The sequence below is a fragment of the Mirounga leonina genome, unplaced genomic scaffold (genome assembly GCF_011800145.1).
Source record: "Mirounga leonina isolate KUSES-001 unplaced genomic scaffold, KU_Mleo_1.0 Mir_93, whole genome shotgun sequence".
Classification (NCBI taxonomy): Eukaryota; Metazoa; Chordata; class Mammalia; order Carnivora; family Phocidae; genus Mirounga; species Mirounga leonina.
The window spans coordinates 35970802-35982981 of record NW_023270854.1 but is presented as its reverse complement, the minus strand read 5'-3'; the positions used below and the strand labels follow the sequence as shown (position 1 = coordinate 35982981).

The window sequence follows — 12180 nt, the reverse complement described above, 5'->3', positions numbered from 1 at the left end:
GTATTTTTATATCTATCTATCTATTAACTATCAATCTATCATCTATCTCTACCAGCTAGCCATGCTCCCAATTTCCCACTAACACCTCCACTTCCAATCCAATACCACATTGTTTATTCTATCTATACCCCTCTCCATACTTGTAACTCCTGTCAGAAACCTGGCTTCTATACTTTCACCAGATACTTATTTGCTCAACTCCTCCTTCTGTAACCAAACCCCCGCTGCAGCAGCTGAAGGCTCAGCTCCACACATGCCAGTTCCCTCCCTCCCTCAGGAAGAAGAAAGGAGAAAAGGGGAAGCCAGCACATTACATTTTTAGACAGCAAAATAAAAGAAAATTATAGACCTATTTCCACAAATAGGTGAAGAACTGTGAAGAGTCTGAGGTTTGCCCTCCTTGTAAGCTAACCAGCTAGCCTGCCACAGTGTTCTCGATGCTGGCAGAAAACACAAGACTCCTGGGTCAGAGACAAAGGGCTTTATTACTCACAGAACAGTAGGCAGCATGAGCTTCATGTTTGTGTTGCTTCCCTGTGCCCCCCAAGTCCCAAGAGGGGTTACAGAGGGGCCCAGGCGGATGGTGTGCACATGGCTGAGGAACCCCTCCCTCAGGGAACCGTACTCATAATAGGATGTGAGCAAACATGTCTAGCCGTTGCTCAGAGGAAGACATTATAATAGTGGACTGTGAGCAAACCTGTTCTCCTACCCAGAGGCTTGTATTTACTTGTATTCAATATACAAACATACTCAGAAAGGTAGTCTGGAACGAAAGGGCAGTTAGTACTTCTGCTCGTGACAACAGACACACAGAAACAAGAGACCTGAAGATCGTCTCCCAGTAACACATTGTCTTCTAAGAAGTTATTTGTAATTCAAAACATATTTTCCTATAGAAATAATGATGGTGGTTTCTGGGCTTTCCTATAGAAATAATATTTAATAATAGATAAATAAGAAATAATGATGGTGGTTTCTGGGCTTACCCGTGAAGGCTTCTAGACCATAATATTGCAGAGCTTGAGTGTTGGACCAACAGAAGCAGCTATAGTCTGTGGGGAGACTATTGGATACATGAGAAAAAGTGAAGGGAGAGGTAAAGAGATTAACACCTATGGATCATCTGATATATTTTAGTTGCTTTATATTTTATATTTCATTTTAGCTTTTAGCCGATACTATAAGAAATGATAATAATGTCCATCCTACATGTGACAAAGCCAAGACTCAGGAAGGTTAGGAAGTTGTTCAAAGCTAATAACGGTTGAGGTGGGATTTAAACCCAGGTCTGTCAGTCTCCACAGTGCCCGCACCCCCCATTACATGACATTTCCACTTCCTGAATACAGGGCCCGCCCTGCTTGAGGTGAAGCTTACCTTGACTTTCTTCCTCCTTGAGTTCTGTGCCCTCCCCCTGTGCCCTGTAACTCCTCTCCTTTACTTTCCGTGGTGCCTCAGTCTTCCCTGAGGTCCCTCCCTGGAAGACCCACCCCAAAATGCCCCTTCATTAAAAATTGCTTCCCACTCTTCATCACCCACTATTGAAGTTTTCAGGTTCTTTTGGGTAGCTGAATTGAGTGCTCAGAGGAAAACAATTGGGTGAAATGGATTCCTTCACAGTTCGAGAATGATTGTCTCTTAACTACTTCAAAAGTATTTTTTTCGCCTTTGCCTATGCTTTTCTTCAGTGGAGAGCTGGTTCCAGAAGAGCCGTCACTGATGGGGCTACTGGACATGGGCTGTTGCCTGCAGTGCTGTTAGCAACGAAGCTGTGGACAAAAGTCCTGTGAAGACCTGGCATTGAAATGTCATTAGTTTTTCTCTAATGCCCTTTTTCTGTTCTAGGATCTCATCCCAGATGTCATATTGTATTTAGCGGTCATGTCTCCTTAGGCTTCTGTGGGCTGTACCGGTTTCTCAGACTTTCTTTGTTCTTGATGACCTTGACAGTTTGAGGAGTACTGGTCAGGTATTTTTTAGCATGTCCCTCAATTTGGGTTTGTCTGATGTCTTTCTCATGGGGTTACGGGTTTTTTTTTTGGGAGGAGGACCACAGAGGCAAAGTACTATTCTCATCATATCATATATCATATTGTATTATTTCATATCATATCATATCATATCATATCATAGTACATACTGTCAACGTGACTTCTCACTATTGATGTTAATTAACTCTGATCTCTGATTGAGAGAGTGTTTATCAGGTTTCTTCACTATAAAGTTTCTCCTCCACCCCCTTTCTGTACTGAACTCTTTGGAAGCAAGTGAATAAGTATAGCCTACATGTAAAGGGTGGGGAGTTATACTCCTCTTTCTTGAGGGGGAGCATCTACATCAATTATTTGAGGTTCTTCTGTATGGGAGGTTTAACTTTTCTTATTTATATATTTGGGCATTTATTTGTTATTTATTCAATCAGGTATTTATTTCAGTATTGACTCCTGAATATGTATTTTATATGTTGGGTTATAATACGGTACTACATCATTCTTATTTTTGCTCAAATTGTTCCAGTTTTGGCCAGTAGGCATGCTTTCAGCTGACTCCTGCCTCCCTTTGACATACTCCCATCATTTTGTTTTTTGAGTATTTCCTTACTTTTCTACCACTGCCAGATGCTCCTGACCCAGCCCTAGAATCAGCCATTTCTCCAGTGACCAGGCCAGGATAGCCATAGTTTGTGCGAGAAATATGTCTATAGTAAGGGGGTAGGCCTATGCAGCATTCACAGCTGTGGAAGGATAGAGAAAAAGTGAGAGTGATGGAAGTCTGTGGGGAGGGGAGCTTCGAGGTGGGGTGGAGTGGAGACTTACTTTCCATGCACACTCTTGTTTTCTCTGAGTGTTGCTCCATGCACACACATTACCCCCTTAAAAGACAGGTTGAAGAGGAGAAGGGTAGGAAGTGGCTCTGGAGGGTGAATGGAAAGAATCTAGCGCTCACATGGTCTCCTTTGCATTGTCTACTCGGCTTTACTTTCTGTTCTTCTTCATTTCCTCCTTCAAGAGTGTGTGCTGCATTCATTAAGTCTGTCTGTATTTGTGCAGCCACAGTGCAATAATGTGGAGACCATTTTTGAGAAGCTCTGTCCTAAAACACACTTACCTTTTTGTTTAGGTGACCAAGTGGCCCCTAGGAAAGCAAGGGCTGCTGTATGACCGGAGCTGGATGGTTGTGAACCACAATGGTGTGTGTCTGAGTCAGAAGCAGGAGCCCCGGCTCTGCCTGATCAAGCCCTTCATTGACCTGCAGCAGAAGATCATGGTCATCAAAGCCAAAGGTGTGAAAACTGGGTTCATTTTCACAAATCAACTGTCAAGAGTAGCTTTTATACTCCTGTGAAGGTAAAATAATAGGTTTTCCTCTACCAAATATTAAAATAATCCTAAAGTAAGTCCAATGTTGTCTAAGAGACCACACAAAGTTCTTGCTCCTTGTGTTTTGAGAAATCTCAGGAGCGAGGTAAAGATCTGACAAATCACTCAGAAAATAAGTATAAAATTTAAAATTATGTCTTTTCACTTACATTCCCTTTATTTCAGTCACTTGTCATAATACATACTCAAGCTTTAATTCTTCCTTGTTGACTTTTTGTTATGAACTATCTAACATATATGAAAGTATAGATGAGCTCTGTCCAATGGAACTTTATGTGTTGATGGAAATGTGTAATGTCTATATTGTCCACATTGGTAGCCACTGGTTACATGTGGCTACTGAGCACACGAAATGTGGCTAGTGGGAAGTGCACAGGTCAGTAGTGTTTTTGTATGTTCACGAGGTTGTGCAACCATCACCACTATCAGCTTCAGAACATTTTCATCTCCATAAAAGAGAAACTTCGTAGCCATTAGTAGTCACTCCCCATCGCCAGCCTCATCCCTGACCCCCGGCAACCACTAATCAAATTTCTGTTTCTATGGATTTGCCTATTCTGGATGTTTTGTGTAAATGGAATCACACGGTATGTGACTGGCTTCTTTCGCTTAGCACCATGTTTTCAAGGGTCATCTATAGTGTTGAATAATATTCCATTGCATGGATATATCATTTTGAAAAATCTATTTAGTAGTTGATGGATATTTAGATTGTTTCCACTTTTTGGCTATTAGAAATCATGCTGCTGTGAACATTTGTGCACAAGTACAAGTTTTTGTGTACAAGTTTTATGGGGCCATATGTTTTCCATTCTCTTAGGTATGTACCCTAGGAGTAGAATTGCTGGGTCATGTTGGAACTGTATGTTCAGCATTTCCAAGGTGGCTGCCACACCATTTTACATTCCCACCAGCAATGCACGGCGGTTCTCACTTCTCCGCGTCCTCAACACCTGTTATTTTGTTGCTGTTTTTCAGTAGTCATCGTAGTGGCTGTGTAGTAGTACCTCTGCAGCTTTGATTCGCATTTCCTTAATGACTAATGATGTTGACTATCTTTTCTTGGGTTTATTGGTCATCTGTATATCTTCTGCAGAAAAATATCTATTCAAAGTCTTTGCTTATTTATTTTTGAATTATTGAGTTGTAAGAGTCCTTTCTGTATTCTATATACAAGTCCCATTTCAGATCGATGATTTTCAAATATTTTCTCTCATTGTGTAGGTTGTCTTTTTACCTTCTTGATGGCTCCATTTTACTTTTAATCTGTCTGCCTGTATCACAATATTTAAAGTGAGTTTCCTGTATCCAGCATAGAGTTGGCGCGTGCTTTTTTATCCACTTTGACAATCTGTGTATTTTTTTTTTAAGATTTTATTTATTTATTTGAGAGAGAGAATGAGAGAGAGCGAGTACATGAGAGGGGGAGGGTCAGAGGGAGAAGCAGACTGCCCGCCGAGCAGGGAGCCCAATGCGGGACTCGATCCCAGGACTCCAGGATCATGACCTGAGCCGAAGGCAGTCGCCCAACCGACTGAACCACCCAGGCGCCCCAATCTGTGTATTTTTATTGGTGTGTCCTGTTGGAATTTTGATTGTAAAATCACATATTTTGTAGTCATATGTTTGTAATCATATTTTGATTGTAATATCATATATTAATTTCAAAAGAATTTATGTCATACGTTGAGTCTTTTATTTATAATAGTGTCTCTCTCATTTAAGACTTCTTCAGTTGCTCCAAATTTTAATATTTTCCAGAAACTTTTACATTTTTTTTCTATGTAATAGTTTTTTTAAATTAATGAATGAATTTATTTTTGAGAGGGAGAGAGAGAGCAGTGCGGAGCCTGATGCGGGGCTCAATTTCACAACTCTGAGATCATGATCTGAGCCAAAATCAAGAGTCAGACACTTTACCGATTGAACTGCCCAGGTGCCCCACTATGTAATAGTTTATTGGAATATTTTTAATACTATCTTTTTTCTTTTTTAAAGATTTTATTTGTTTTTTTTTGAGAGAGAGAGAGCGAAAGAGCATGAGCAGGGGAGAGAGGAAGAAGCAGGCTCCCCACTGAGCAGGGAGCCTGACACGGGGCTCCATCCCAGGATGAGCTGAAGGCAGACGCTTAACCTACTGAGCCACCCAGGCACCCCAATACTATCTTTTTTCTATTAAATATTTTAATTGGTTATTAATGAACATAGAAATGCTATTGATTTTTGTATATTAATGTTTTCCCCTGTACTTTTTCTGAATTCCTGTTAGTTTTATTAGTTGATCTGAAGATTTTCTCACATATTCTGTGTGAATAGGCATATCATCTTCTAATAATAGCTTCATTTCTTTCTTTCCGATTTTTATTACTCTTCTTTCTTTTTCTTATCTTACTGCATTGTCTTAGCCTGCTTGTATAATGGTGAAGCAGTGATGGAAGATATCCTTCTTTATTACTGATCTGAATAGAATGCTTTTAAAGTTTCAAAAATAAGAATGATGCTTACTGTAGGTTTTTGATAGATTTGTTTTACCAAGCTGAAATAGTTCTTTTCTTATTTAGTCAAATGATGACTAATAGTCAATGCTTATTGAATGCTTTTTATGCATCTCTTGGTTATCATATTTTTTTCCTATAGTCTGTTAGTGTGATGTCTTATAGTAGTAAATTGTTTAGTACTAAATTGTCCTTGGACTTTGGGGGGAAACAGTACTTGGCAATGACTTTTTGATACATTGATGGATTTGGTTCGCTAATATTTTGTTTAGTATTTTTGTACCTATATATTAGTGAGACTGATACATCACCTTCTTTTTCTGTGCTTTTCTTATTTAAGTTCAGGTATCCAGGATATTAACATACAAAAAGAATTGAGTAGATTGCTTCTCTTTCTTTCTAGTCTCTGAAGCATAAAAATATGTATCATGATTATGTAGGGTTTATCTCAGAATGTAAAGAATGGGAGAGAGAAAGAAAACAAATATCTAATAACTTCCGCTCCAAATTAGCAGCATTTTGTGAGGTGGTGTGATGTCCCCTCCCACCATGGATCAGATATTCTGCCCACTTGCGGGGGTGGGGTAAGGGCATCCTTTGGCAATGCATGACAATACAAATTGAATAAGAAACAATAAAACAAGACATTATAATGGTCTCATGCATGTGACTTGTCACTCCCAAAGGTTTTAGGCATCTTGAGTCCAGAGGTCAGGCTCTTTTATTTCTCTGTATCTCTGAGCTGAGCACAGGGCTTAGTACATATGGAAAGAACTCACTTCCCATGAACTTTGTTGGGAGCCCTTGAGTTCAATTCATGCATGGATCCCAGATTTTGTTGCCTTAACCAGAGGCCTGCAACGACCTTCAGAAGGCCACTGAAGACCAAAGATCCTGAGTGATTTATTTAGAGCCTTGTGTACGGAGAGAAAGAGGCTGAGTACAGGCCCCCCACTGGCTGCCCAGGGAGTGCCCTTGTCCACATGCTGTCCTCTCTGCTCTGGTTACTTCCTCATAACCAGTGTTCCAAGCTCATTTTACTGCTCTCCCCTGTGGGTGCATACCTGGCACTGTGCTGTTCTTCCATGCACACCCTTTTTTTAAAAAAATTTATTTGACAGAGAAAGACAACGAGAGAGGGAACACAAACAGGGGGAGTGGGAGAGGGAGAAGCAGGCTCTCCACTGAGCAGGGAGCCCGATGCGGGGCTCGATCCCAGGACCCTGGATCATGACCTGAGCCGAAGGCAGACGCTTAACGACTGAGCCACCCAGGCGCCCCGTGCACACCCTTTTGACAGGGCAGTCTATGATCACTCAGCACAGCACATTCCTTCTCCAAACTTCGGGAACATTCTGGATTAGTTCTTCTGGCTTTCCCCACACAGGGGCAAGAGTATGGAACTGGCTGTGCATGTGTAAGGTGCAGAGGAGCAGGGAACACAGTTCATGAAATACTTAGTACTCAAATTGTTGCATCTCTGTCTTTGTCGTGGTGAAAGCCCCGTGGTGATGGGCAGGGTGTAAGCAGCAGGCATGATCCAAAGCTGGTGATATGCCCATTTTGTTATGCTCTGTGTGATGAAGAAGGACTGGGATGGGCAGGAATGCAGGTGTGCAGGACATGCGCTTGCCTGAGGGACAGGTTGGGTCACACAGGAGGATCTCCTGCTTCTCGTGTCCACAGAGTAGGGGCCACCACACAGTCAACTCAGGTGTCTTGGCTTCATGCCTTTCCCTGGACTCTTAAGGACTCATAGAGGACAAGGACTGCAGAGTAGCAGACCGCCTCAGCAGTTCCAGCCTTTACCAAAGGTCTTTCACTCCTTCACGGCATTGGATCAGTTTCCTCTTGTTTCATCCACGTTATTTCACTCTGATTTTATTTAAAGAATTAATAGCACTTTAGCTGGGTAATGGGTCCATGCGCATTAACTATTATTCTTCTTTAAACTTACATACATATGCTGTATACTCCTTCATACTAATGATACGCATAACAGTTAAAGAAAAAAAAGTTTCCCAACCCCACTGACATAGTAACAGTTTTATTCCTGTCTATCTGTCAATCAATCTGTCTATCTATCTAGATAATGATGATAAGCACCGGAGCCCAATTTGATGCTGCCTCCCAGGGGCTGTTGAGAATTAACACTCTACAGAGATATTTTTACAGAATGAGCCTTCATGCCTGCCTATTTCTAAAGGACTTAAGGTAGCTTAGAAAACAATGACCTTGGGATGTGGAGTTGTTCAGAGGTAGAGAAATCTTTTTAGGGATTTATAGTGTCCCAGCTACTGGGGGTGTGACTGCTCAAGTGCAGCCTTCTTTGAGAAGGCTCTTTGATGTTCATACTGTTGGTGGTCATGAGCATGCAAAAGAGAATCTCTGTGTTATAAAGAGATTTCGAAGATCTGGCCAATTATTTGATCCAACCAATTTCCGGGGTCATTACAATTCTTGTATATTTCATGATAATGGACTTTCATTTAAATAGTTGTTCTTTTTGCCTGATGATAAATCTGTCTCTAACCTTTGTTCATTAGGGATGGAGCCTATAGAGGTGCCTCTTGAGGAAGATGGTGAACAGGCTCAGATTTGCCAAAGCAAGGTCTGTGCGGACAGGTGAGACTGCAGCAGGTGAAAATCTCAGGTCCGTCTGCAGGTGGCACAGAGGGGGAAGAGAGCAATGCCCTGTAGATGGGTCCTCCGCTGCACCCCCCATCTAGTCAGCTGCTCTTTACCCCTCATGAACTCCACTCTGGTCACACTGCCCCTCGCTGTTCTTCAAACCTACCAAACATGCTCCTTCCTCAGGATGCCAGCATAGAGAGAAATGTAGCCATTTAGGGATACCTGCTGTTTTTTTATGAGGCTCATTCCTGGTTCTACATTTCATTTAGCTGCATTTGAGAGAAATGCTATTTTCTGGCTCATAAAGAGGTAGTTAGGCATCTTCTGCTCAGAACCATAAGTGCTCCGATTGATGAGAATGGACTTCCATTCAGTCTCTCAAAGCATTGGAGAGAAAGTGCAACTAAATGAGGTTTCATTCTACACTTCCCTTTCCAGACACAGATAGGCAGTTATTTGATCCAGTAAAAATTAAGGATATGACAGGTTTTCCATTCTATCTTGTAATCCCAATATAGGTTATTAGCAATTTTGCATTATAAATTCTGGTGATATGTAGATTTTAGAACAATTTTTTAAAAATTTAAATGCTTTAAATTATATTTAAAAAGTCCCTAAGATTGCAGAGTTAAAAAAGAGCTGGATCAATAAATGTACTTCTATTGGTAACTTGAAGGCATAGCGTTCTTTTCACAAACCAAACCCATTATTCCATGTGGTCTGGCCATGAGGGAAAATATTAGTCAGGCCCATAGTAAAAATCCTGAACATAAGTCTGGGTTCAAGGGCTTCTTAAAGCAAAGTGCCGCTCTGGAAGCTCTCACATTCTAAGCTCTGTGGTATTAGGGGCAAAAAATAATATAAACAAGGATTTTCAAGATGAACTTCCAAAGCTTTCTATCTGATCCGAAAGCTTTGCACAAGCCCCAGCCCTCAGGTCTCCCCTGCATTGGCCATCTCCCCGCAGCTTCCTGAGCACGTTTTCACTGTAGGCTTCTCTCCCTGGGACGCAATATCATATTACATTATATTTATTGCATTGTATTATTTTGCAATCTAACTTTTTTGCTATTTAGATTATTATTTAATGGAATACTAAATAACATTCACTCCCCTCCTTTTTTTCTCTCCCTCAGGGTCAATACTTATAGTTGTGGAGAAAAAATTTCGAGCTGGTTGTCAAGGTTTTTTGGCCGTCCATGTCAACTGATAAAACAAAGTTCAGACTTTCAAAGAAGTGCAAAGAGACGGGGCAAAGGTATCACATTTGGGGTTGGTTCTTAGGGGACAGGAACTTGGGTTTACCCTGGCGTACACCCAAATCAGCCCATCGAATGGATTTACAGGGCGACTTGCTCATGCGCAGAAAGCAGGGTGGTCTGCAGGACCCACGTGTGGTCTCCAGAATGACGCCGAGGAGGTGGAGGTGGGCTTCCAGCCAGTCGCCCCGCCTCGGACAAGCACTCGGTCTCAGTCCTCCCTGTTTCAGAGCACAGTTTCACTGGGTTACATAAAAACAGCAGTAACTTGCCATGTCCTCAGATTGTATGCGGGAACAAGACAACCCAGGTTCCAGTCTCGGCTCTGCCACATGGCTGTGGGAGCTTGGCAGACCTTGAGCCTCGTGGTGCCTCGGCTGGTGTAGACCTCAACTCCTTCGACTTGTAAAAGTGCTCAGAGTTTTTCCTGCCAGAGCTATTGTTAGCTGAAGTGAGACAGCAGAGAAGAAAGTACCTGAAAGTTAGCAGTACCACATGGGAAGAAGAGATCAGTTTCGGGTGTCTGCTCACGCGTCACCCTCTCAGGGAAGCCTTGCTTGACGGCTCTCCTTAGAAGCAGAACCTCTTCAGTTCAGTCCCTGTTTTATTCTTCTGTGTGGTACTTTTCCCATCTGAGAGGCCATGCATTTTACTCAGTTATTCTGTTTATGGGATTGTGATGGATTGTAAGCTCTGAGGGGACAGGGATTTTTGTATGCTTTGTTCAGTGCTGCATCCCCCGTGCTCAGAACAGCACTGGGCACATAATAGTTGCTCAATAAATACTAGATGAATGAATGGATGAATGCGTCATTGCCACATTGTTGGTCTGTGTAGGGATGACCTAGCTTAGGGACTAGCTCCCAGAGAGACTGGCTTAGAAATCCGAGAGTAGGGCGCCTGGGTGGGTCAGTTGTTAAGTGTCTGCCTTCAGCTCAGGTTATGATCCCAGGGTGCTGGGATCGAGCCCCGCATCGGGCTCCCTGCTCAGCGGGAAGCCTGCTTCTCCCTCTCCCACTCCCCCTGCTTGTGTTCCCTCTCTCGCTGTGTCTCTCTCTGTCAGATAAATGAATAAAATCTTTAAAAAAAAAAAAATCTGGGAGTAGCATTTTGACAGTATGGGGACCAGTGACTGGATCGAGGGATCACCTGCACGGGTGAACCTATGAATCCCTGAAAACGTATAGTAGAGAGAGGATTCAAAGGATGTAATGATCTACTTGCACTTTTAGAAGTGTTGGCAGTTGGTCATGTCAGAATCTGTTCAATAATTTGAGTTGCTATGTGATGGAGAAGGGGAATAAATATGTGCTCAGCTAATTGAGGAGATGAACTGGTGGAGTTTGGGCACAGGTGAGCTTAGAGACATGATGAAAGGGGAGAGAGAAATGGGCAATTCTATGAGTAGGGACATGCAAGGAGTGGGGCTCCGCAAGACCTGGGCCACCATAGAAATGAGCTGATAGGATTAGCTCTGATCATTCCTAGCGCCTCCCGTCTACCTGGGGCTCAGCTGGGTCTTCAGGAGGCTGGCTCAGATTTTGAAGCAATGGTTGTGGTCCTTCGAGATCTAAGTTTAGAGACAATGGCTTATCAGTAGGCACTGACACCAACATAAAGGTCACAATAAAGGGCAAAGGGCATGGGTGTGGGGGCGGCATCCTCTACACCTGGAGTGAGTCACGGAGGGCTTCAGGGAGGAGGTAATTTTAGAGCTGCATCTTAACGTAAGATAGGAGCTTTCTAGGCAGAGAGAGGCAGGAAGGTTAGTCGGGAGCAGAATGGCAGGGCTTGGCATTTCATGGGCCCAGAGCAGGGCTTAGGAAGGGTTGAATGTGGGTAGGGGCGCCCTGGGGCAGAGCTGGGGAGAAGAGATGAATGTTTGGCTGAAGAGGCAGTGAGTACCATCGTGTGGTTGGGGGCACTCACTGAAGAACTCTAAGCTGAGGAGTTTTGTGATGCCACATGTGTTAGAAAGACACTCTTGGTGCGGTGTGGAGGCTGCATCACAGAGGGAGGTGGGGGGTACAGGGCAGGAGGCGAGGCTGGAGGTGGCAGCGGCTGTCCTAGTGGGAGATGGGGACTTGGGTGAGGCAAAGGGAGGTGCCGGGGAAGTCTGTCCCCTGCATGATACAGTGCCGGGGAGTGTCAGCTTGAGAATATTAAACCGCACAGGTGCCATTTATGGTAGAGAGGTCTCTGATGGGCTAGGCCACTGGTCTTTGAACATTTTTAGGTTGGTATACCCGAGAGGAGCTTTTTTAGAGTTACACTACCTCCTTGTACATTTTTAGGTTGTCATCTAAAGTGGCCAGTGGAATCTCAATATTTAGTGGTTTGATTCTCAAGGGTATTCATTAAAATATATATATATATATATATATATATATATATATATATATATATATA

The 12180-nt window shown here is 42.8% G+C and overlaps 1 protein-coding gene across 4 annotated transcripts in view; it reads left to right on the top strand.

Moving 5' to 3' along the window:
- Positions 1-12180, top strand: part of MOCOS (molybdenum cofactor sulfurase) — a 49488-nt gene that overhangs the window by 23382 nt on the left and 13926 nt on the right. For all 4 annotated transcript variants that reach the window (XM_034995718.1, XM_034995717.1, XM_034995719.1 and 1 more), the window contains exons 9-11: positions 3124-3286; positions 8425-8503; positions 9649-9770. In XM_034995718.1, the coding sequence (XP_034851609.1) occupies positions 3124-3286; positions 8425-8503; positions 9649-9770 (364 nt within the window). The remainder of the gene's footprint in view (positions 1-3123; positions 3287-8424; positions 8504-9648; positions 9771-12180) is intronic.